Source organism: Mustela lutreola, chromosome 15 (assembly GCF_030435805.1).
Source record: "Mustela lutreola isolate mMusLut2 chromosome 15, mMusLut2.pri, whole genome shotgun sequence".
Lineage (NCBI taxonomy): Eukaryota > Metazoa > Chordata > Mammalia > Carnivora > Mustelidae > Mustela > Mustela lutreola.
This window is the reverse complement of record NC_081304.1, coordinates 37413868-37439446: the sequence shown is the minus strand read 5'-3', so window position 1 is coordinate 37439446 and position 25579 is coordinate 37413868. Positions and strand designations below refer to the sequence as shown.

Below are 25579 nucleotides of genomic sequence, written 5' to 3'. Positions count from 1 at the left end.
AAGGCTCTCTGAGGTTGGAAATCCTTGCATCCAACCCACCCAAGTTTCCTGGGGTGAGGCTTCTCATTTAAAAAGACACAATTCTCCAAAAACTGAGCCAGGAGGTCCTGAGAGGAAGGAGACAGTCTTGCGAAGTGGTCCCAACCTCTCCATCGAGTTCTGCACCCTCCCTAGCCGCCCAGTGCTGTTGCCTCCCAGACAGAAGTGTACCTTTAGCAAAAGAAAAATCCCTAAGGCTTGGGGAGGAGAGTCCTTCAGGGGAAGGGCTGTAGGGTTGGAGACCCTTAATGGTTTCTCCTTGGATTGATCCCTTAAAGGTCGATGTCTGAAGAGCACAAAGCTATTCTCCAGGGCACAAATGCAAACTTTCCTGCCTGGTCTTATGCAGGGAGGCTCAGAGGCTTCCAAGACAGGTCCTTCTCCTGGGGCAGAGGATACACGTTGGCCACGAGGGCACCAGCAATTCACTAAGGGGTGGGAGCATCAGAAGAGGGCGCCCCCCGAATTGGCATGCCAGCAGCCCATCCAGGGCAGCTCTGCGGCCCAGCGGCCCGAGGTGGTCACACGTAGTTTGGCCTGGTCAAGGCGCCAGTAGCGGTCATCTCTGAAGAAGATGATTGAACCATCCGGCCGTGGCAGGGCACCGCTGACCTCCTCGGGGACACCACCCCAGTCCCGCAGGCCTCGGGGGTAGTAGGGCTCCACCTGCAGTCCGTCTGGGGCCAGCACGTAGTAGCGGGCACCCTTGAAGAGGACGAGTCGGCCCAGAGGAGGGAAGAAGAGGGCGGCGTCGGGGTGGCGGGGCAGGCCCCCTGCCCTGCACAACTGTGGTGAACCCCACACTGGCTTGGGGCCCCGGAACCTCCAGCATCGGCTCCCTGTAGGGCATCGGGAGAGCCAGGGTGAGCTGGTGGCTGTCCCCCTCTGGTCCTCCACCTCACCTCTGTCCCCCCAGACCCGTGTTCCCCCTCATGTTGGAGACCAACATGGTCAGTACTTGTGATCATCAAAATGGATCTCACAGTATTAGTAATTTCGTTATACCCAGTTAAGGAGAGAGGGTGGTGGCCAACTTCCAGCAGGTGTCAGCAGAGGGCAGACAGCACTGCGGGGGCATATCCCTGAATGGGCAGTGGACCACAGGGAAGGCCAGTCACCACCGTTTCTGCGGATAGTTCTATGAGGGCAGGAATTTCTCTCTTTTTCACGACTGTATCCCAACACCCCCAACTGTGTCTGATGCATAAAAGGCAATATTTGTTGGATGAGTGAAACTATTTACCCAAATATACTGCACACTCCTTGTGATATGTTTTAATCCTCCTTCCCCAACACACTTGGATTATTTTTCCCATTCGAGATAACTCAAGTCCAAGTGACAGGCCCAACCTCACACAGCCAGGATTCCAAGGAAGCAGGATTTTTCTGTTGGATTGCGGAGTTCAGGAGTGGTCCTCTGCTCTCCTCCTCTGTGGCCCTCCCACCCTTTCTCTCTGGGACAACCTCAACACCCATGCCCCGCAATCCATCACTGAAGGAACCTCCTGGTAGAGTTCCCTGGGGCCACAGGTTCAGAGTGGAATCGGGACTCCACCCCTCTTTTGACTTGGGAGAGAACACCTCCCTTCTCCAGGCCTCAATTTTCTCATCTGCCCCAAGGCTGGTACCTTTGAAGAAGTAGAAGTCTCCATTGTCCAATGATACGGCAGCAGCCTCAATGTGGGGGGGCAGCCCCGCCCACCTTTCCTGTAGTGGGCGTGGCTCTGAGACGTTGCCATCCGCGGACACCTCCCAGAAGTGGCTTCCTTGAAAAATGTACAGTCTCTGTTGCCCATCTGTCCGGAGACAAGAGAGTTGAGTGACCATCAGCCTCTCCCTGCCTTTCTAGGGAAGGTGCTTTCCTAGAACCAGCTTCCCAGACTCAGGAGAGAGGATGTAGTGAGCACAGCTGGGAAGGCATGCAGGAGGAAGCAAGTGTTTTGCTTGGCATTGGCTTGCTACCCCTGCAGAATGCTTGTGGCTTGGGATTTCTGGATTTCTTAATTCTTAACCCCACCTCGTATTCCAGCTCTGGAGACCCCTAGAGATGTGGAGGAGGAAGGAAAAAGGCAGTGAGGCACAGGTGGGACCATCTTACCTACAGTGATGGCATCAAAGGAAGAGTGGCAATATTTAGGACCCTGGATTTCGGGGCGCCTTCCCTGTGGTCTGTGGGGGTCCCAGGCCTCAAAGTCAGTGAACAGTTTTCCTGGGAGCTGGATGGCCACGGAGCCCCCCTGGGGCTTCCCTTCATGGGGAAGGAGAGAAGAGGGAGAGAACACACACTGGTTGGGGCGTGTGTGGAGGGCTCAAGACCTCTCTTCTGGTTCCTTCTATCATTATCTAGTTTGGGAAGCAACGGGGTGGGGGAGTCTAAAAGTTTCCTTGGTTGTTATTAACCATAGCACTAAACTCAAAAGTCTTCTCTCCTACTGAACAGCGTGGGAAAGAGGCCTCTACTGAGCTAAAACTTGAGTGGTAGACCACCCAAAAGTCAGGCACTAAGAAGAGCAGAAGGTTCTCTTCCCTGAGTCCTGGGCAACACAGATGGCATGAGGGCAGAGTTCAGGGTCTGGGCTGCAATAGTTAGAGCAATCATAATAATTACATCATTATACTTATGAGAGTGAAGCAGGGTCCAACAAGCTTGGAATTTGGCACCAGGTCCTGCATTGTGGTCTACAGCTTTATAGCTGTGTGACCTTAGACAAGTTACCTAACCTCTCTGAGCCCGGTTCTCCCCATCTGTGGACAAAGATACCTCATGAGTGTGTTAAGTGCCGGGCAGATAGTATACACTCACGAAGCAGCAGCTGTTCCGGATGGTTTCTTAGGCTACTGAGAAGTTGGTACCCCTACTAGCACAACAGCCCTGTGAGGTAAGCAGGGCCTCAATGATTATCCCCTTTCTCAGAAGGTAAAACTGAGAGCTCTCAGAGGGCTAATGCTTTGCCTAAGAGCAACTGCTTATCAGGAATCCCATGGTGACTTGAACCCAGGGCTCTGGCCCTGCCGACGCACTGGGCACTCTGAGCTGTGGCTGGCTGGGTGGCAGCCCTGGCCAGTTCATTCTGAAAGGGGTCGGGATAGGGGGGGGTAACCTCGGCTGGGTCTACCTCCAGACAGAGGCCCAGGCTTGGTGGGAAGCGGGCACCAGCCTCAGGGAGGGGGAAGGCTGGAGGAGGGCAAGAGGAGCAGGAACGTGGGCTGGGATGGGGGAAGAGGTGGGACCGGACACTGGGTCTGGGTGATGGGGCAGCGATGGGAGAGGAACTGCCGAGGCCGAGACTGGGGTTGGGCAGGACTGGGGAATGGAGCGCCAGGCAGTGCGTGGGACCTGATTGGGATGGAGAGGCCAGGCACGGGGGGCTTTTTTGGATGTGAGGGGAGCCCGCGGCTTCGGGATCGCGAGGGACCGTTGACGGGGAGGCTGGATTCCCACGCTTGGGGCGGGGGGCTCCTGCTCGCCGCGCGGGCGTGCGGGCCCCGGGGCTGGAACGGGGGACCGGCGGTGGACATGGCGGGGGCTCACCATACAGGCCCTGCACGGCAAGCACGTCGTCCCAGCTGAGCAGCGCGTCGCGGCCCAGCCTCTTGTAGTATGGCGCCATGAGCGCGCGCGGCGCAGGCGAGTGCGGCAGGCCGAGCGTGTGGCCGATCTCGTGCGCCAGCACCACGAACAGGTTGCGCCCGCGGCGGCGGGTCAGGGACCAGCGCTCGTCGCCGTCGAAGTGCGCTTCGCCCCGGCGGGGCAGGAAGGCGTGCGCCAGGGCGCCCCCTGCAGGCGGCGCGGGGGTGTCAGTGGGAGCGCTACCGCCCGCCACGCCCCCCACGTTCCCACCTTCCCGTGTGGAGCCCCCGGGGTGGGTGTGGTTATTTTCAGCTGCACAATTTCCCTCCTCATGACCTGGCAGAGGTTCGAGTGGGCAGCCCTGAACCGAAGACTAGGCTTTGGGGTGTGGACGCCTGGGAGGCAGCGTGGTGTACAGACCCCATGGGTTTCCATCCCTGTTTCCCTGTTTACTAGCTATGTGACCTTGGGCCAGTCGCTCCCGCTCTGATCTGAAATGGTAATGATGATAATGAGCTGCTTCTTCCTCACGGGGTTGCTCTGGGGATTACAGAGGAGTGAGTCTCTATACGAGTAGATTACGCATAATACTTAGTGCCTAGCCCATGAGGAATGCTACACGGAAAGTATTTTCACAAAGATCTAGAATAGGTATATGGTTATCCCAGAGGTAGGCACGATGGGGCCCTCTGAATGTTGGTAATGTCGATTCTTGATCTGGGTGCTGGGTATGTTTATGGGTATATATAGTCTTTAATAAAAAGCACATTTTTGTGTTCTTGCCTTCCTCTGTAGGGCCCCTCTGTGGGTCTCTACCTCCTCGCTCTAGTAGGAGTGAGCAGAGGGAAGGAACAGACAGGATCAGTGATGTTGGAGCTTGTGGCATACCCCGGGGGGCTTATCAGCTACACAATCCCAAGGCCCTCACATGTCACAATTCACTTTTTGCAGGGGCCACAGTCAGCAAAGGGCAGGGTGATAATGTTGGCCTAGAAGCCTGTGGAGGGCAATTCCTGCATTGCCTTCTTGGAGCCCAGGCCAAAGGGGATTGACTGCTGTTAGAGGAGAGTTGCCTGGGGTGAGAAGTCTCCGGGGATGGGGCCGTGTGAGTGTAGGAGGAATACATGCCTCCTGTTTTGAACATGCCTCAAGCTGTCGGAGCAGTGTTAGCCCTTTCGGTTCACTCCTCACAATAATCCTGGGAGACAGATGGCAGGTTTCAGAGAGAGAGAACACCTCAACTCAGAAAAGACAAAGCACCTGCCCCAGATCAGAGAGCTTTCTCCCAGCCCGGTATGGTCTTAGCCGCCAGACTCCAGCGGGGCACAGGAATGTACATTTCATGTAGATATCAGGGCTGACTGGAGTTACACGCAGGAGCACATATATGTAACGTGTGGATTCGTGAAAAGCTTAGATTTCTGCCAGTCCTATCCCTGGTCCCAGCAACAGGACCTGGACATGGACTTTGCTGGGAGTGGGCCTGATTTAAAGCAGAGCAGCGTGAGGGAGGTGAGGGCCCACATTCCCTGGAGTTCCCACTGGGGTGAAGTGGCCCAATCAGGGCTCCTTTCCTCATTAGGGCATGGAGGGGGCGGGTGGGGTGGGAGGGTGATGCACAAGTAGCCTGCAGTCAGGTTCTGAAGGCCTGTGTTGGGCAGAATGGGAGGAGAGCAGGTTAAACTGCTGCCATAAGCCTTTTAGATTGGGGACAAACAGAAGAATTGGCTGGGTTGTGGGAACGCAAAGCACTTCTATGGTGGGTAAGGGACAGAACGCCTCTTACCCTGTGGCAGTGACTGTGGTAGTGGGTTTGGGGAGGGCAAGAGTTGGGTAGCGGTGGCCTCTGGATGTTTGTAGGGTGGTGGTTGTGAGAACATCCGCTTTTGGAGAACAGGGGAGGCACAGGTCTGTCTAGAAGCAGAGGATGGGTGGTGGGACCTCAGAAGCTTCTCCCAGAAAATACTCTGGAATTTGCAAAGCACTCTCCATGCAGAACCTCATCTTGCCATCCCTTCAGTCACGTGCCACATAATTGGGCAGAAACCATTGCTCCCATTCTACAGGGGAGGAGACTGAGGGTTCTTTGAAGGGAGATCCAGTTTGCCCAAGGCTGAACGGAAAGCAAAGGCCCCATTGCCCTCCCTAGACTGCGTCTCCCAGCTGGGTTCCCCTCCTGCCATGGGAGAGAGAGGCTCTGTGTCAGCACCTGGGCCATCAAAGGCATTGCCCAGCCCGTCGTTGTGGTCCCCTTGGAAGAAGGTGAGGCGGATGTCAGCGGGGACTGTGGCTGGAGCCTCCCAGAACTGCAGCGCTGAGACGTTGCTCCACAGTTGAAAGGCGGCACGCACGGCCCCACGAACTGCCTGTTCCGGGAGGTGCTGTGGCCAGTTCACCAGGCGGTAGGAGAGGAGCTGCTTGTACCACTTGCTGCCTGCAGGCCGGAGAGGCCATGTCAGTCTTACCTACCTGTGGAGCCCGGGGCTGGTCCCCAGGGACCCATATGAGGCGCGTTGGCTCTCCTCCAGGGAGTCCTGGATTTGAAGGGGAAAGACACAGCCCTTGTCCTGGGAAGAGCCCATCTGGCTGGGGAGACACTGCTCTTGAGCCGACAGGACTACCCTGGTCCCAGAGAGTCCCCAGTCTAGTGGCTTGGCCTGGGGAGGTCCCTAGGGGATATGTGACCTCTGCCCAGGAAAAGCCCCCAACCTAAGGAATCTCTGGTCCGGGTCTTCTTTCTCACAGCCTCGGCTGAACCTGAAAACCGTTCTGCATGTCTTGGTGGCAGCAAATCCCTACCCCTGGCTGCTGTGTCAGGGGGTGGAGGAGAGATGGGGCCGACAGGGCCACAGCTGTGACCCCCTCTCACCCTTTCCTCTCCTCCACCTCTCACACCCACCTGCCCCTCCCATTCCAGTGCCGCAGGCCTGCTGCCCACCAGCTACCAAGACCCATTTATTAGAGGTTTTTCCCTGACCCCCAGCCCTCCCCCTCACTTCCTCAGGGATTCTGGAGAGCTCCAAGGTGTAAACAAATCAGAACACAGGGTGTGTTTTGTCACTCACTGAGACTGGAGAGAAATTTTTCCATCTCCACTTAGTTATGAGCTTCTATGCCTTTGCCCAGAACTGCAGTTCCTCCCTTGGACCTAAGACGCTGGCCTCTTGCCCAAGCCTCATGTCTACTGAGTCCCCCTGCAGCCCACAGCACACCCAGGACCAGGGTGCTTAGAAAGTCCAGATCCTGAGTTTTTCACGGGCTATTTCTGAGCCTTGCAAAGTTCAGGGGCTGAGACTGTGACCCCAGCTAAAACACTCACAGCTCAGAGCCAGGCTTCATGGGTCCAGGGGCTGCAAAGCTATCATGTGGTTTTTGGGGTCTCAGTTTCCCAACTGGATCACAGTTCCTGAGGTATGGGTGACAAATAGGCAGGCTAGGCCAGTGGGCACAGCCCTCTTTCTCCCTGGAGGAAAAATCGAAGGTTCAGACCACCTGCCCTTTTGCCTCTGGGAAGTCCTTGCCTAAACCAAGAGGGGGAGGGCTGAAGTCATGGAAGGCTGGCCCCCTGCTTCTCCAACCTTTCTGCTCTGTTGTGGGGAAGTTGAGACGAGGGGAAGGGACCTGCTCAGGGTCACAGAGTGAGTGAGTAGCCGAGCTAGGCCCTGAGCTCAGGCCCTGACATCTGACCTTCCACTACACCATACAGGTAAGCAGACACATTTGTTAAGACTCAAGACTTATAAATTTGCCTGAACATCGCTCCTATGGGTCAAAGCAGGGGCTCTGCTTGAGCTGAGATTCTCCAGATGGGAGGGAGGGTGGTCAAGAGCCGAGGAGCTGAGTGCCCTTTCCCTCTCTTATCCCCCCGGGGACGTGGGGGAGGGGAATGTCTTTTCTCCCACCCTGAGCCAAGCTCCATTCAAGGCAATGCTGCCTTCCCAGGCCTGTTTGGCCTGGCAGTCATCCAACCTCTCCCAGCCAGTGACCAACCCTCAGGGAGGGAAGAGGGAAGGATTCTTAGGAAGGGAGGGAGACACGGAGGGCGGAGGGAAGGCCTGGGATCCAGAGGAGACTCGGAGGGCTCTGGACTGGCTGCCGCGGGGCACTTCCAGACCCTGCTGGGGCTGACTGACTCCCAGACCCTCCCCGCCCACCTTCAAGCCCCCAGAAGTGTGAGAAAGCTCCTTCTGCCTCTTTGCCTCAGAGGGGGGCTTCACTCAGCCCGGCAAAAAAGGGAGAGGGTGGGCAGTTCTCTCACTCTAGCTAGGTAAGGTGGCAGCTTGCAGGATACAAGTCCTCTGTGAACGTGTGTGTGTGTGTGTGTGTGTGCCTGCATGCGTGTCTCTGGAGGAGGGCAGGGAGGGCTTATAGGTACATGACTGAGAGAAAATGGATAATTTTCCTTGGGAGGGGTTGTTGGTATGCCTGCCAAAAAGGAAGACCCCCCCCCCTCACCCACCACCTACCCCCACCAGCAGCCTGAGGCCTCTCTCTGTCCTCTTCCTGAGGTAGGTCCTTACAGAGCAGGCTGGCTACCTGGGGCCCCATCCTGAATCCTGGCCCAGGCGAGGCTGGATTCTGCAATGACCCTAGGCCACACAAGCACCTGGCAGTGCACCCCCCACGCCCTTGCCCCAAAATCCAAAAGGGAAGAGGGAAGGAAAAGGACGTGGGGAAGAGTGGACACCTAGACACCTTGCTTTGGGGAGGACCCTGGAGTCCTGACTCCCAAAAGGCAGCGGATACTGTGGAAAGAAGGCTGGTCGGAATCCCAGCACTTCTACTCACTAGCTTACAGAGCAAATTATGGAATCTCTCCAAACCTTGGTTTCCTTATTTGCCAAGTGTGGTTGGTAAGACTTACTTGTGGTGAAAACAAGAAGGCAAATGAACTAGCAGCATGCAGCTGCCAGGCACGTGGTGGGTGCTCGGTAAATGCCTCCTCCTGTCTCCTTCCTTTTCCACCCCGGGACCCCCCCACAACGCACCCCAGCTCCATGGGGGACTGAGGGGGATTGAAAATCTCCCCTGCAGGCACACCTGGAATGAGACTGCCAGACTGAGCAAATAAAAACATGGAACACCTGGTTACATTTGAATATTAGATAAATTATGTTTTTGTATAAAAGTGAGCACAAAGCAATGATTTGCTGCTCATCTGACATCCAGATTTACCTGGATGTCTTATATTTTAACTGGCAACCCTACCCTGGAACCTGACGTTGTCAGGAGAGCATTCGTCCACAGAGTAGACAGTCACTGGCCTAGAAATCCACATCATTTTTACGGCACCCACCCGTGTTCTGGGGTTTCTCACATGTGGCATCTCACTCAGGCCTCCCAGGGATGGGAAGGCTTGGCCACACTCTGGCTCTGGTTCTGGGGAAATTTCCTCAGCTCTTTGTCCCCTTAGTTTGCCTCTCTTTAAAATGAGGATAATGATGGTCCTTATCTCCTAGAGTTGTTATGGGATGACGTGGCTTAACCCATTTAGAGCCACACTTGGCATATCATAGACGCTCAGGAAGGGTCAACTGTTATTAAACACATTCTCCAAAGGAAGGCATAGGAAGCATTCAGTGCCTGCCAAGCATACAGCTCCTTTCTAGGGAAGGTCTTCTCATTCGGGGTAAAAGAAGTCAAGCTGCTGTGGTTCAGGTTATGAACAAGAGGGGAAAGTCTCCATCTAACCTGAGCCACTGCTGTCTGAACTAGGAGTCACGGTCAGACAGTGACATGGGGCCAGGCTGGTTGGGCAAGGCTACCAAAGATGCCTTTGCTGGAATCTCTGTTCCAAATGGATGCTCCAAATTGAACAGCGCCAAGTGGGTTCCATCAGCGACTCCCTGGAGAAGGCAGGAGAAGATGCTGCCAGAAGGAAGGATCTAGGGTGCTCAGGCTGTGCCTGGATGGTCCGGAAGGCAGCATCCCAACTCTCTGGGAGACCGCCTGTAGCTGGGAAATGCCACTGCTGAGGCTGTGTATAGGGCCGCCCCACCTTCCACTGCCAGCCCCTTCCCTTTGCTGATCGGGGCCCATTTCTACTTTGCAACCAGAAAGGGCCTATGTCTTAGATGAGGAAATGGAGCATGACACACTGCCGATCCCAGAGCCCCAGCTCCTGGAATGCTGCCTCCGCTCATGCTACGACTTTCTTCTAGCTCTGTGGTCCAGAAACACGGTGGGATGCAGAACATGTGGATATCAAGGACTTCTGGACCCCAGCGTCCAGACCCCATTACTGCTATCCTCCAGGAGCTGAGGGGAACGGCCCATAGCTTCTTTCTGGATCAGCAAAGAAATTAAAACGACCTATGAACCTTGTGTTCTGTTCACAAGGGATATTGTTGGTGCAAGCAGCTAAGGCAATTTAAGAGGCAATGGCTCCTCAAAATGTTGAAAATAGAACTGCCCTATGACCCAGCAATTGCACTATTGGGTATTTACCCTAAAGATACAAATGTAGTGATCCAAAGGGGCACATGCACCCGAATGTTTATAGCAGCAATGTCTACAATAGCCAAACTATGGAAAGAACCTAGATGTCCATCAACAGATGAATGGATCAAGAAGATGTGGTATATATACACAATGGAATACTATGCAGCCATCAAAAGAAATGAAATCTTGCCATTTGCGACAACATGGATGGAACTAGAGCGTATCATGCTTAGCGAAATAAGTCAAGCAGAGAAAGACAACTATCATATGATCTCCCTGATATGAGGAAGTGGTGATGCAACATGGGGGCTTAGGTGGGTAGGAGAAGAATAAATGAAACAAGATGGGATAGGGAGGGAGACAAACCATAAGTGACTCTTAATCTCACAAAACAAACTGAGGGTTGCTGGGGGGAGGGGCTTAGGGAGAAGGGGGTGGGATTATGGACATTGGGGAGGGTATGTACTTTGGTGAGTGCTGTGAAGTGTGTAAACCTGGTGATTCACAGACCTGTACCCCTGGGGATAAAAATATATGTTTTAAAAAAAAAAATGTTGAGTGAAAAAAAAAAAAAAACAGAATCTGGAAAAAAAAAAATAAAATAAATAAATAAGAGGCAATGGCTCAAAGTGCTCGTAGTAAACTTGGTTACAGATGAAAACCTGACTCGACAGCCCCATCTTGTTAGAAATCCTAAAAACTGCAGAAATCAGTCAGAGAAAATTAGACTTAGTACAAAGAAGATGTTAAAATTAAACACAGGAAAACTTGATGGTGATGAAGAATCGAGAGAAGAATCAGAACTTCATAAATCTTAGGTCCGTAACATTTGATCCTAGAAGACTGAATCAGGACAAAAGGGAGGAAGAGGAGGTGAAGGAAAGATAAAACAAAAACTACAAAAGGAGAATCACAATGGCAGAAACCCAGATGTATACAATGAGCAGTGATGAAATGTCTCCAAAAGGCAAATCCACAGAAACAGAAAGCTGGTGGGTGGTTGTCAGGGGCTGGGGGAGGGGGCAAGAAGCAGGGGAGGGGGAAGGGAGAGGGGAAAAGGGAAGGGAGTGACCGCTAGAGAACATGGGGTTTCTTTTGGAGGTGATGAACACGTTCTAGAATTGGATTATGGTAATGGTTGCACAATTCTGCAAATATACTAAAAACCACTGAGTTGTACACTTCCAATGGGTATATTTTATGGCATGTGAATTCTGTTCCAGTAAGGCAAAATAAAACTGACTGGTAAATCACATCTTTGTTGAATCACTCTTATGAAAAAAAGAACAAATCCCGATGAGAACAACTTTGGGAAAACACAAGGCAAAATGCTGGCAACAGTTCACAGCGTAACCAACTGACCCAGGAATGAAGGGGGCTCGATGGGGCTTGTCCCGGGAAACATCGGCATATTGAAAATTCATCCATGTCTGTAAAATTCTGATTTAAATGTCTGTGTTCCCAAACATGGCCCTCCACTTGACCGGTCCTGTTCACCCGCTGCTCTCCCCTCTCCTGTCCTAGGGAAGATGACACTGACAAAGCCCAGTCCCAGGCTGGGCTGGTTTGTCCTCTGGCCGTGGGACTTCTGGGCGTCGGGAATCCCAGCTTAGCTAGATTTCAACAGGGCTCACCTTGCTTCGCAAAGCGTTTCTTACGCCTCATTTTGGCCCGGCGTCCGGCGAACAGGGCACTAACCCTCTCGGTCCAGGCCGCCTGACTGTCTGTGTCTGCCACCCCACAGCGGGGCCGCATCATCTGGCGCAGTGTGGCAGGGTCTAGCGTGCCGCTGATGGGCAGCTGAGATACCCGCTGGAACTTCCTGTCAGGAGGAATTGAGATACAGGAGCACAGCGGGAGGGCGAGGAGTGGGGGCGAGAGCAAAGAGCTTCCCAGGAGACAGCGGGAGGCTGGCGGAGGGGGGAGGGGAGGGAGCGATGCAGTGTGACCCTCTGGCACCCCCAAATCCCCACATACCTGATGGCGTCGCTGAATCTTGCCGCGGTGAGGTCTTTGGGGACCTGCTCATTGAGATATCCATACTTCTCCAGAAATGCCTGGCGGGGAGAGGAGTGTCAGTTTTCCCACAGCGTGGCATTCTCTTCCCTCCCTTGGTCTCCGAGGGTCGAGGGTCGAGGGTCGGTGGCACATGCTCAGGCCCAGTCCCAATGAGGTCTATGAGCTCTAGGAGAAGGAGTCCTGGGACCAAAGCCAGAAGGACATAAACTCCGTTCCAGCCCACCATTGACTAGCTTGATGGTCTTGGGCAAGTCACTCAATGGGTCCAAACTTTAGCTTCCTTAATTCTCAAACTGACCGAGCTGTCCCTCCCCAGAGTATTTCCCAGCACAATCAGGGATCTGGAGAGGCAGGCTGGATGAGCAGAGTTAGGGGCTCTGGAATCACAAGCCGGCCTGGGTTTAAATCCCAGTTAGCAAAAACTATTTCTCTAAACGGCAGGTTTCTTAACTGTAAAAGGGGCTTAGAAACAGTACATAACATACAGGTTTTCTTGATGAGGCTTGATCACAATAGAGTGTACAAGGCACTTAACACAGGGCCTGTCACTGGGGAGGGGCTCCAGACAGAGCAGTTTTACAAGTATAAATGTGCACTCAGCTCTGCTCCTGAAACATCTCACCTGTCTGGGGGGTGCCCTGTATTAATCAGAAGTTGGGCCAGTCACCTGCAGGCTCTGCCATGCCTGGCTTGGGAATTAATTTTCTCTCTATTCTGGCTTCTTCCTAAACAATTCACCTACCCCCAAATGCAGACACATATAAGGCCCTAGGAACGACAGATGCACTTGCCCTCAACTCTATGGTTTGTATAAAAACTCGTCTCCTTAGAAAAGTTGTTTATGGGGGCACCTGGGTGGCTGGCTCAGTGGGTTAAAGCCGCTGCCTTCAGCTCAGGTCATGATCTCAGGGTCCTGGGATGGAGCCCCACATCGGCCTCTCTGCTCAGCAGGGAGCCTGCTTCCTCCTCTCTCTCTGCCTGCCTCTCTGCCTACTTGTGATCTCCGTCTATCAAATAAATAAATAAAATCTTAAAAAAAAAAAAGGTGCTTATGGGGGGGCACTTGGGTGACTCAGTTGGATAGGTGTCTGCGTTCATCTCAGGCCATGATCTCAGGGTCCTGGGATTGAGCCCTGTGTCATGTTCCCTCTAAGCCGGGAGTCTGCTTATCCCTGTCCCTCTGCCCCTCTGCCCCTCTGCCCCGCTTGTGCTTGCCCACTCTCTCTCTCTCTCATTCTGTCTCAGATTTAAAAAAAAAAAAAAAAGTGTTGAGGGGCACCCTGAATGGCTCAGTGGTCTGAGCCTCTGCCTTTGGCTCAGATCGTGATCTCAGGACCCTGGGATCAAGCCCTGCATCGGGCTCTCTGGTGCCCCTCTCTCTGCCTACTTGTGATCTCTCTCTCTGTCAAATAAATAAATAAATAAATAAATAAAATCTTAAAAAAAAATAGTGTTGGGACACCTGGGTGGCTCAGGTGGTTAAGCATCTGCATTTGGCTCAGCTCATGATCCCAGGGTCCTGGACCAGGATTCCCGCACCAGGATTCTTGCTTAGTGCAGAGCCTGCTTCTCCCTTTGCCTGCCTTTCCCTTTGCTTGGGCTCTCACACTGACAAATAAACAAATATTTATTTAATATAAATATAATATACTATAATATATAATAAATAAATAAATTAATTAATTAATAAAAATCTTAAAAAAAATAGTGTCGGCTCAGGTCATGATCTCAGGGTCCTGGGATCGAGCCCTGTACCAGGCTTTCTGCTGGGGTGGGGGGAGCCTGCTTCCCCCACCCCCTGCCTACCTCTCTGCCTACTTGTCATCTCTCTCTCTCTCTCTCTGTCAATTAAATAAATAAATAATCTTAAAAAAAAAAAAAGGAACTTGCAACTTCCTCTTTTCAGTCACTCATTTGTGAATTTATACAATGTACGATGTACACCGTCAGGTACAATGACCAACAAGCCTTGTGGATAGAGACGGATGGTAGAAATATGGACCTCAAGCAAAGGAGGCAGTTTGGGTGCTATAAAGAAAAGAAATTGGGTGATGTGATTGAGAATATATTTTTTTAAAATTTTATTTATTTATTTGACAGAGAGAGATCACAAGTAGGCAGAGAGGCAGGCAGAGAGAGAGAAGGGGAAGCAGGCTCCCTGCTGAGCAGAGAGCCTGATGCGGTGCTCAATCCCAGGACCCTGAGATCATGACCTGAGCCGAAGGCAGAGGCTTTAACTCACTGAGCCAACCAGGCATCCCAACTGAGAATAATTTAAAGAGAGCTTTTCTATCAGGGAGGTCAGGGAAGGACCCTGTGAAAAGATGATCTTTAATGTGAGTCGTGAAGAATGAGAAGTGCTGGCTTGCAGCGAGGTGGGAAAGGCTGTTGCAGGCGGAGGAGCATCAGGCCCAGAGCCCGGAGCTAGGAACCAGGGTGAGGGCTCTCAGGAACCGAGGAAGGTTAGAGCGCAGTGAACGTGAAGAAGCAGGACATGTGATGAAGCCGCAGGGAGAGAGGCAGAACTGCCACCCAGGGTGGGGAATGGGAACCTTCGTTTAGTCCTGATCAGGTGGCCTGACTGTGAGGGCTGACAGAAAGAGAGTAATCCGGGACGGCTTATGTTTGCCTTGGAGGGTGAAGCTAGAGACCATGTAAGGAAACCAGAAGAGGGGCAGAAGGGGGTGGATTAAAAATAAGATACACACTCTGATGTCAACCGGCATTAGTTGTATGATCCCGGAGCTCAAGGGAGAAGCCAGAACCTTCCATCATGTGATGGCAGTGGACCCGGATGTGACACCCCCCCCCCAGGAAGTTAGTGTGCCTAGAGAACATCTCATGGCCCAAATGCCTTTTCGCCCCCCATGCCCTTACACACCTAGAAGCTGCTCTCTCCCCAACCACGTGTGTGGAGGCCATTGGTGAGAAGTGTGGGACTCATCATCCTTACCTCTCACCAGCCCTGCCCTTCGGGGAAACAATGCGCTTGGCTCCCTGCTTGCCCTTGTCCCTGAGAAAGCCTCATCGATGGATGAAAAGAAACATCACCTCGGCTGTTTAATTCTTATACAGACACATATCGTCTCTCCATGGTTAGCCCTCCTGGCTGTGTTACCTATGGGAAATCATTTTCTGTCTTCCTTGTTCTCTTACTCACTTTTCTTTGCTGCGTTTCTTGAATCGGCTCCAATCACGGCTGCTGCCTTAAGGAGAAGGCGCAAATTGAGAACAAAACCAGACACGAAGAGCCAGGATGGGCAAGCTCCTAAACCTTTGCAAATATCCAGCTTGGGCTTTGTGAATTTCATTATATCCGCCCTCAGCGACCTCCACACCCACTTCTCAATAAAGCCACTTTCCACAAGGAACCCTTGTTCTAGACAAGGGAACACTTCCCAAGTCCATTTTGTTATTTTTCTGCACTAATTTATTCGTATGTCAGTACTATTTTCTTTTTCTCCCTTTCCAAATTTGCACTATTGGGGGAGGCATAATGGATTAAAGGAGTTCTAGTGGCTTAATCTGGAAAACCATTTATTGCCCAAAAAAGCGTGGCATCATGGAATAGCCACCGGGCTTGGAATCAAGAATCTGTTCCCAACCCTTACTCTGGGTGGCCAGGGACAAATCACTTAGCATCTCTGATGCTGCTGCTTCTTTTTCTTCTTCTTCTGTTTCTTCACTTGCAATGGGAAAACAAGAATAAACCCACAGGATTCTCCGAAGGATTTTAATTTATTTAATTTTTAAAGATTTTACTTATTTGTTTGTCAGAGAACAAGCAGAGGGAGCAGCAGGCAGAGGGAGAAGCAGGCTCCCTGCTAAGCAAGGAGCCTGATGCAGGACTCAATCCCAAGACCCTGCAATCATGAACTGAGCCAAAGGGATGCTTAACAGGCTGAGCCACCCAGGTGTCCCAATTCTCAGGAGGATTAAGTAAAGCAATGCCTATCTAGCATACTTAGTAAATATTCCATGAACAGCTGACCTAGTTGATTTACCTTAGTAGAAAAATTAAGACTTTCGGAATACAACCCGTCTGTAAGATGGGAACTGCTCAGAACCAGGCGGTAACAGCTCTGTTCTCAAGTCAGCTCTACCTTAGACTTGCCCCGCCCCAGCCAAGTGCCTGATTCTCTTCTTGCCTCCTCCCCTTCCCTTGGTGTGGATGGGTAGAGTGGCTTTCTAAAGGAAGTCGGAAATTCAGTGTCCCCTTTGAAGCTGATTTGCTGAGTGACTTAGGAGAGACTGGGTCACAGGCTAACAGGCTGGCACTCCCTGTGCTCCTCCCCCCAAACCCACCCATCCCTTATCAGAAAGTTGGCTCTGATTCTGGAACTATGAAGCCTTGGACAGAGCAGAAGGGAGGGGATATTGACTAGCGGCGTCTCCTGTTTCCTGGCTGGGCTGCCGTGCATGGTACTTTGGCAGGCAAGGTGGCCTGGAGGGCAGGATGAGGGTGGAGGCTTTTTTGAGGGGTCTATCAGAGGGGAAGTCCTGGGCCTCTCTTCCTGACTGGTCTCTGGCACCCTGTGGGTTGCAAAGGCAGAGCTGAATTCCCAGGAGGCAGTGTGAGAGTGTGAGCACGAGACCAGGCCAAGAATGAGAAAAATTAATTTTAAGAATTTGACATTTTGTATTTCCATAAAAGCACTTAACTATTTTTTTTTTTAAGATTTTACTTATGCATTTGAGGGGCGCCTGCGTGGCTCAGTCATTAAGCATCTGACTGTGGCTCAGGTCATGATCTTGGGGTCCTGGGATTGAGCCCTGAGTTGGGCTACCTGCTCAGTGGGGAGCCTGCTTCTCCCTCTCCCACTCCTGCTTGTGTTCCCTCTCTCGCTGTGTCTCTCTGTGTCAAAGAAATAAAATATATATTTTTTATTTTTATTTTTATTTATTTATTTATTTTTTAAGATTTTATTTATTTATTTGTCAGAGAGAGAGAGAGCGAGAGCAAGCATAGGCAGACAGAGTGGAAGGCAGAGTCAGAGGGAGAAGCAGGCTCCCTTCGGAGCAAGGAGCCCGATGTGGGACTTGATCCCAGGACGCTGGGATCATGACCTGAGCTGAAGGCAGCTGCTTAACCAACTGAGCCACCCAGGCGTCCCGAAATAAAATATTTTTAAAAAATATTTTATTTATTTATTTGTCAGAGAGAGAGAGAGAGAGCACACAAGCAAAGGGAACAGCAGGCAGAGGGAGAAGCAGACTCCCAGCTGGGCAAGGAGCCCAATGGCGGGACTCCTCAATCCTAGGACCCTGGGATCGCAACCTGCGCTGAAGGCAGATGCTTAACCGACTGAGCCACGCAGGTGTCCCATAAATCTTAAAGAAAAAAAAAAGATTTTATTTAGTCACTTGAGAGTGAGAGAGAGAGAGAGAGAGCACAAGGTGGAGGGGAGTGAGGGGCAGAGGAAGAGGGACAAGCAGAGTCCCCACTGAGCAGGGAGTCTGATGCAGGACTCCATCCCAGGACCACGGGATCATGACCTGAGCTGAGGGCAGACCCTTAACCGACTGAACCAACCTGGTGTCCCTCAGTCAAGTATTACAATAGCAGTTACCAGAACTTAAGGATTCCCTTTCATTTATATTATTTTTTTTAAAGATTTTATTTATTTATTTGAGAGAGAGACAGTGAGAGAGAGCATGAGCGAGGAGAAGGTCAGAGGGAGAAGCAGACTCCCCGTGGAGCTGGGAGCCCAATGCGGGACTCGATCCCGAGACTCCCGGATCATGACCTGAGCCGAAGGCAGTCGTCCAACCAACTGAGCCACCCAGGCATCCCCATTTATATTATTTTTAATACGAACATTCATATTTTTAATATAAACATTTTAAAATTACATGTAGGAAGGGGGGGCCTTCATATCCTCAGGGCTGCGTGCTCTAAAGTTCTGTTGGGTGAAGGCGGAAGCCCCATCGCGGGCTGAGGGGGAGGCATGGTTGAGACACGCTCTGCTCCTGCAGCTGTCCCTAACCCTCTCTGTAAGCCCATCTGCCAAGCCTCCGTTTTCCTCCGCAAAGGTGACAGAAATGGCCTGTCTGCATGGGAGAAAGGGGGGTGGGGTGGGGCAGGTGACAGCATGGTGAAGGGGTCCCAGAAAGAGACACAGGACGAGGACGGGGAGCTCCTGTTTTCATTCCAGCTCGACTACTATTGCCTTGGAGGGTCATTTCCCTTCTAGTCTGGAGCTTCCCTAGGGCTTGTCTTATATTCTCTTAGGGACCCCCTGAGCTCTCCCTGGGGTCACGCCAGTCCCTCTGCTCGGAGGCTGTATCCTGGCTGCTCCCCTCTGCCTTGCAGTTCCAAACACAGGCTTTTCTCTTTGCCCCATTCTCCACCCATCCTCTCTTCCCAGGGAGGCTAAGGCTTAAGCTGAGTGGAGAGGAAGCTGCAGGACCGTGCCCTTCTGTGATTCACCCTACTCAGGCCTAAAAGCTTGTGACAACCTGCCTCACCCACTTGGTCAGGGCTGGGGCTACTTCCCTGGGGAGTCGCCTCTGAAAAGTCCTGGGAGTGGCGGTGGTGTCTGAGTAAAATGAAAACGGTTCTTCCTGGGACCCAGAAAGCTGAGTGGAATCAGAACCCTTGAGGTTCTGGTCCCGCATCCGTCCTGACTTGTCATGGGAGGGTACGTAGAGCCCAGCCCACTCAGTGCCCAAGGGATGGGGAAATTTCTGGCCATTGTAGCAATGAGGTGTAGCAAAATAAATTGAGGCCCAAGTCAAGACCTCTGAGTCACTGGCCTGCAGGGCAAGAGCCCTGGGCTGTGTCTTGAGTTTTATTCCTGTGCTACTAAGAAGTGTCTGTCCTTAGGCAAGTTCTGTTCCTCTCTGGGCTTCTGTTTATTTCTTTACTTACTTACTTTCTTCTTTTTTTTTTTTTTTTAATGTTTTATTTATTTGAGAGAGAGAGTGAGCATGAGTGAGGGGAGGGTCAAAGAGAGAAGGAGAAGCAGACTCCCCATTGAGCAGGGAGCCCGATGATGTGGGGCTCCATCCCAGGACCCAGAGATCATGATCTGAGCCGGAAGCAGATGCTTAACCAACTGAACCACTCAGGCACACCTGGGCCTCCATTTCTTCTTCTATAAAATGAGAAGGTTGGATTAGAGCTAAAATATACTCCAGCTTCATCTATTATCATAGCCTTGCTTCTGCAGCTGATTAGCTGTATGAGCTATGGCAAAGTTGCTTAACCTCTCTGTGCCTCAAAGTGTGACATACAGGTAAGAATGCTTTAGCTTTCTCACAGGAGTGTCGTGAAAATCCAGTAAGAAGACAAGATGCTCTGGGAAAGCTTTATGACAGTTGTCCCATTAAAAATGTTGTTTTCCCACTATAGTCACAGAGCTTTACTGCTGGAAAGGAAGCTTGTTAGGTAAGTCTAGGAAGGGCAGGTCTCAGTTTTATGTCTGTAGAGTGGCTGTGACACCCTTCATAATCAAAGAACTGCAGGAGCAAAACCAAGAGAGGAAATCTCCAGCAGACTCCCTGATGAGCAGAGCATGGGGGCCGACATGGGGTTCGATCTCCCCACTCTGAGATCATGACCTGAACTGAAAGCAAGAGTTGGGTGCATATCCTACTGAGACACCCAGGCGCCCTGAGACCAAGAATTTTTAAATTGCAAAAAGGCAAGATCGTGCGGAAATCATGTTGCTCTACCTATGACTTATTCTATCTCATGTGACATTTCATTATGATTTTAGTCTTTTCATAGTGACTCTACGTGATTGTCTTTGTCATTCAATATATCTTGAGCACTATTAGCCAAGTCAAGATGCAAGGGATGATAGCTGGCGTTCTGCCTTGGCATGTTCTATATATAAAAATATTTTTCTGGTAATCAGGAACATGACAAGTCCTTGACTAGTATAGAATTTTTAAGAGTTCTACACCTTTGACCTTCCCAATCTCCTTGCATAAACATAGGCAGGACAGGCGTTGCTAATCCCATGTTAAAGATGAGAAAAGTAAGTCTCAGGGGAGAAAGCAGAGTTTTGCTAAAGGCTCTCAGGGGAGCAACAGAACCAGTCCTTGAGTTCAGATCCTCTGATGCTTATCCCAGGACGTCTTATTTCACATTCAAACAAGTAACTCAGAGGATTTACAACTGGAGGCACAGGGGCCAGATGGCTCTCCCTACTGGATGCTCAAATGAGAAAAAGGTAAAACTGGGGATGTTTCTAGCTGAACTCCTTCTGTCTCCTCTGTAAGCAGGTCCAGGGCCAGAGCAGAGGAAAGAAGCTGCTTCGGTGGTGGGCTCTGGCTTTCAGTAGAGGCTGGGATCACATCTCCCATTACACCCCAAACAGGGCATCTGACAAGCCACAGGTGTGCAATGGGGCTTAAGCCTGTTCCTTTTGCTCTCTGGCTCTTGGGTTCTACTGAAGGTCTAGGGGCAGTGGGACCAGCTGGGACCCTTCCCTTTTATTGAGAGCAAATGCCTCCCTTTCCCTCTGTCTGACTCCCTTTATCTTCTCCTCCTTTCTCTTGTTCCTAGTCTCATAGTCACAAAGTTCTGTGTGGGTGTAGCCTGGGTAACCTCTTATCCCCACTCCTTTCATTTTTTTGTCCTTAAGGAAGTTGGAAAAGATTAGCTGGCTAGTCTCCATCCAGACTCCTCTTGTACTTATTTCTCAGGCCAAATACTCGTACTGTGCGGACCCATGGTCCTCACTACACTTGCAGGGCTACATGTAGGGCACAAAATCATGCCCTAAAGGCTGGATTTAGGGAGAGCTGTCCACCCATCTCCCCACTGTGGTCATGCTTCCCCACCCAGCTTTTGCCAGATCCCTTGGTTTTACAACTGGTTTGACAACTGCTTTTCCACCAGCTCGTGGTCCTCTGGGACCCTCCAAAGCCTCTTCAGCACTTCTGTTCACTCTGCACCCATGAGTCACTCCTCCGCTCAGCTCTTGGGAACAGCTTCCACACCCGGGCTTCTGGGTTTCTGACTCACAAAAAGTCAAATGAATGGCTCTGGGTGTGAGAAACAGACACTGCATCTGGGGGTGGTTACTCCACAGAAGCTGCAGTGTTTCCCTGGAGAGACGAACTAGCCAGCTCCTTGCTGTGCTGGCGTACTGGGAGGAGCTGTGCAGATCTGCGTAGACCACCGAATGGAAGGTAGGTCCTGACATATCCCCTGGTGTTTAAAGAGGGTCCAGGGGAAACACAGTAGGTAGCTCCCCAGGGACAGTCCGTGTCACCCAAGTACAGGATAGGGCCTGATTGCGAATGGGAGGGGGGCCAAGGTGATGAGGTCAGCGTTAACTCTCAATCTTGCAACTCAGCAGTGGAGGCCCTTCCTCCCCACTAGCATCGTGAGCAGCCCTAGTTTTCCCAAGTGGGCAACAATGAACTCGTTCATAATGCAGCTTTGTAAGTGGTCTGTCTCCTCCCAGGCAAAGCCCACTTTGGAAAACCCTCAACTTTATTGTTTTGTATGCATACAAGAGACACACACTGGCAGGCAGGCACACAGGGCACAGGGAACAGGCACACAGGGCAAACAGAGACCTCAGAACACAGACACATACAGACAGACAGACAGACAGAGACACGCAGGCAGATGAAACACACACACGCACACACAGGTGCCGGCATACAAACATACCAAAGCCAAAGAATGTTAGCGCAAAGAGAGTCCCTGAAGAAGCTTGACTCTTACTTTACAGAGGAGGAAACTGTTGCCTGCAGGAGGGTACTAGTTTAAGATCACTCAGCTGGTTTTTATGATATCTTTCTTTCTCTGTCCTGAACTCTGCACTTTGCCCATAAGCTCAGCAGGAGTGCTGTGCTTTGCTTGGGGTCTAGCTCTCTGCACCCCCGTCAGGGCATTAGACCCGAGCAAAGAGCCGGGGTGATCATGGGGCTCACTTTTGTGGTTTCCTTCTGCGGATGGTTGTACTTCCCCAAATGACCACAGTGACACCTCCCATTCCCATGCTCTTTTTACAGTGACTTCAGCGTCCCTGCCACCAACTGTGGGGTCTATGTTCCCTCCCCTTGACCTGGAGTGTGTGACTTGCTCCAGCCGGTGGGGAACAGCAGAAGGGATGCTATGAACTTCGTCAAATCAGTCATGAAGTCATGCTTGTCCTCGCTCTCACACTCTCTCTCTCTTTCGGAACACTCATCCTGGAGACCCAAGGACCATGTCTGGGCCCAAACTAGCCCACCTGGAGAACCCATGTGGGGACGCCCCCAGGAGAGAACGTTGGCCCCCAGCTGACAGCCAGAGAGGTGAGTAAAGAGCCTTGCGATGACTCCATCCCCCAACTTTGTAGAGCAGAGACAAGCTGCCCTCATGCGCCCTGTTTGAAATTCTGATCCACAGTATCTATGAACATAATACATGTTTGTTTTACTTCACTAATTCTGGGGTGATTTATAATGTTGTCATAGTAACTGCAACACCATCTCTTAGGGATGATAGCTCTGTGCTGCCTGTTGTCCGATGCTGAAAATAGTTGCCGTACATATTTTGTCCTGTGTTATTGTTCTTGGAGAGCTAGTCACTGAACCAGTACTTCATTTTATTTTATTTTTTTACAGATTTTTATATATTTATTTGAGAGACAGAGCAAGTGAGCATGAGTGGGGAAAGGGGCAGAGGGACAAGCAGACTCCCCACTGAGCGGGGCTTGATCCCAAGATCCTGAGATCATGACCTGAGCTGAAGTCAGACGCTTAACCCACTGAGCCACCCAGGTGCCCCGACCAAGCCGGGACTTAAGTCTGAAGCTCTATTCTCTAAAATAATGATAAAGATAATAACAATAACAAGAATATTGAGAGCAGCTTCCTTTTGACTGTTTGCTATGTACTAGGCACTGTGCTAAGCATTTTACGCACGTTATCTCAATGAAACCACACAGCAGTCTTATGAAATAGACATTGTTAACCTTCATTGTACAGAGAAGAAACCCAAGGTTCAGAGAGATTAAATGATTCACTGATGGTTTGCACACACGTCTGTCTGAGACTGAAACTCATGCAACTGACCATTTATAGAAGCGCATATAGACACAGTAACACCACCGAATTGCATATGTATACATATGTATGTACATGCATAGGCATATAGAGACACATACACATTTCAAGTTTATATTTCTTGTTCTCAGAGCTAAAAATTCCCATCCCCCAATTATGTTAAAAAGACTGCAAGAGACTCAATCTGCTTAGTATTATGCTTCCCAAGCACACCCCAATATAAAATTCTCTCCATCTGGGGCCACCACAGGCATGGGCGGCAGAGAGATTGTCTCTGTTCTCCTGCCAAGGATTGCCTGGGACCCGGACTTGGGGGGGGAGGTGGGGCGGTACTCTTAATAGGACTTGGCTTGGTAGAAGGAAGCCTTCTCCTGGGGCCGTGAGGACTGTGTACTTGATGTTGTAAGATTCTAAATTCAGTGAAACAGACTGACTCCCAAGTGTGTGAAAGCAGAGAGTCAAAACAAGAGACCATGCTTGGAAGCAGAGGTGGTGGCCCCCATTGTTGAAACAGGGTCATTTCCAAATATCCCAGAACAGTGATAGGAGCTGGCTGCTGGAAGGAAGAGCCATTCCGTTCCGTAAGGGCTTCTTCATTCTGGAGGTTTCTTAGATTCAGCATGCCAACTTCTAGGGAACGGGAATAGGAGGGTACTGAGAAGTTCTGGACTGGCAGTTTTATTATTTTTTTTAAGAGTTTATTTACTTATTTGACACACAGAGAGAGACATCAAGAAAGGGAATACAAGCAGGGGAGTGGGAGAGGGAGAAGCAGGTCTCCCGCTGAGCAGGGAGCCAGATGTGGGGCTCCATCCCAGGACGCTGGGATCATGACCTGAGCCAAAGGCAGATGCTTAACAATTGAGCCACCCAGGCGCCCCTGGACTGGCAGTTTTAGAGCAAGAATGAGACACTTAGGGAGCACGAGTCTCAGAGCAGAGCGCCAGGCTCAGGAATTTAGAACTCCTTAAAATAGTGGAGACCCCAGGGTGCCTGAGTGACTCAGTGGGTTAAAGCTTCTGCCTTCGGCTCAGGTCATGATCCCAGGGTCCTGAGGTTGAGCCCCACAACGGGCTCTCTGCTCAGCAGGGAGCCTGCATACCACCACCCCACCCCACCACCCCACCACCCCCCGCCTGCCTCTCTGCCTACTTGTGATCTTTGTCTCTCTGTCAAATAAATAAATAAAATCTTAAAAAAAAATAGTGGAGACCCCAGTCCTAATCTTGAGAATAGATAACAACACAGAGATGCTTCTTTGGGGGAAGAAAGAAGTGATACTCATGTATTACAATCACCTTTATCTGGAAAATAGATACCCCAAGTAGATCCCCGTCCCTGCCTCCAAAGAGCTCCCCCTGTGAAAGCTACAACAAGCAGGTGAGTCCCGAGCAGGACAATGAAATGAGAAGTGTTTAAGTTTCGCCACCACTCCCTGCCCCCTTTCTCAAGTTCAGTCCAGAAGCACTGTTCCAAAGCTCCTTAGAAGGAGTTCTTGGGACTCTAAAACTCTTACCCATTTTACAGGTTAAGAAACTAGTGCCGAGCTTCGATGCCGCCTGGCTCAAGCTGGGCAGTCGCAGCCCCAGCCCAGTGCCGTCTCCTGTGTCCCGGCCAGTCAGCGGTATCCGCTCCACCTCACCCATCTAGGGGGCTCCGCAGCCTCCGGAAAGGCTCGGGGCATCCGATGAATGAACTGCCAAGTCTCCGCAGCCTAGGCGGTGAGGGACAGTAGACTGCGCCAAAAAGGGGTGCAGGAGCTGTCTCTCTCTCAGCCGTTGCCCGCCTGTCCCATCTTGTCGCTTCCTCCCCACCCCCCGCCCGGTCCGGAAAAATCAATGCAGATCCCGGCGCCTGTGTGGTCCCAGCTCTGGCACGGGGGAGAACGCTCCCTCGGCTCTTTGTGTGCGGACAGGGAGAAGGTAACGCAGATTGCCGGCTCCGATGAGACGGCCCAGTGGCCCGACTGCAAAGTTCTGGAGGGTCTCTAGCACGCGGCCCCCTCTCTGCCCCGCACGCATCCTTTACCTCCGCCTCCCTGCGCAGCTCCTGGCCTCCGCGCTCGGAGAACTGGGCGTCCAGGCCGCCCCACAGCAGTAGCGGCAGGGCGCGCAGCAGGAGGCCGACACGCGCCGCCATCTCGCCGCCGCTCCTGCCGCCCGGCGCGGGCGCGTGGGGAGTCCACGCGCGCAAAGCTGCTCAAGGCGGTTAGCGGCGCCCGGGACCCCCTGAGTGCTCTGGCTCTGCGCCGCCCCGCCCGGGGGCGTGGGGTGGCTCGCGGGTGCTCGGGCTCCAAGCGCAGGGCCGCCCCTCTGAGGGCGTCGCCGGGAGCCGGCCCGAAGTGGTGTAGCCTCGGCAGTGCCTGCCTGCGGACTGTCGGCCCCGGGACTCGGAGGGCAAGGGAAGAAGGGAGGGAGGAGGGGCGGGGGCCGGGTGCCGGCCCCACCCACTCCGCCCCACCGCTGGAACGCACGGCGGTCCCGGAGCCTCTTC

At 51.8% G+C, this 25579-nt stretch overlaps 1 protein-coding gene across 3 annotated transcripts; it reads right to left on the bottom strand.

The window, feature by feature from the left end:
- Positions 1–105: 105 nt before the first annotated feature.
- Positions 106–25530, bottom strand: MMP28 (matrix metallopeptidase 28). 3 transcript variants are annotated; one of them, XM_059147290.1, is made up of 8 exons: positions 25115–25530; positions 12029–12108; positions 11686–11873; positions 5820–6044; positions 3572–3817; positions 2138–2287; positions 1668–1835; positions 106–744 (listed from the first exon to the last, which is right to left on the bottom strand). In XM_059147290.1, exons 1-8 carry the CDS (start codon positions 25223–25225, stop codon positions 599–601), a joined length of 1314 nt encoding a protein of 437 aa, XP_059003273.1. In that variant the 5' UTR covers positions 25226–25530; the 3' UTR covers positions 106–598. The 3 variants fall into 3 exon arrangements, with proteins under 3 accessions (XP_059003273.1, XP_059003271.1, XP_059003272.1); XM_059147288.1 differs by having other exon boundaries at positions 106–878; positions 25115–25523; XM_059147289.1 differs by lacking the exon at positions 2138–2287 and having other exon boundaries at positions 106–878; positions 25115–25529.
- Positions 25531–25579: the final 49 nt, after the last annotated feature.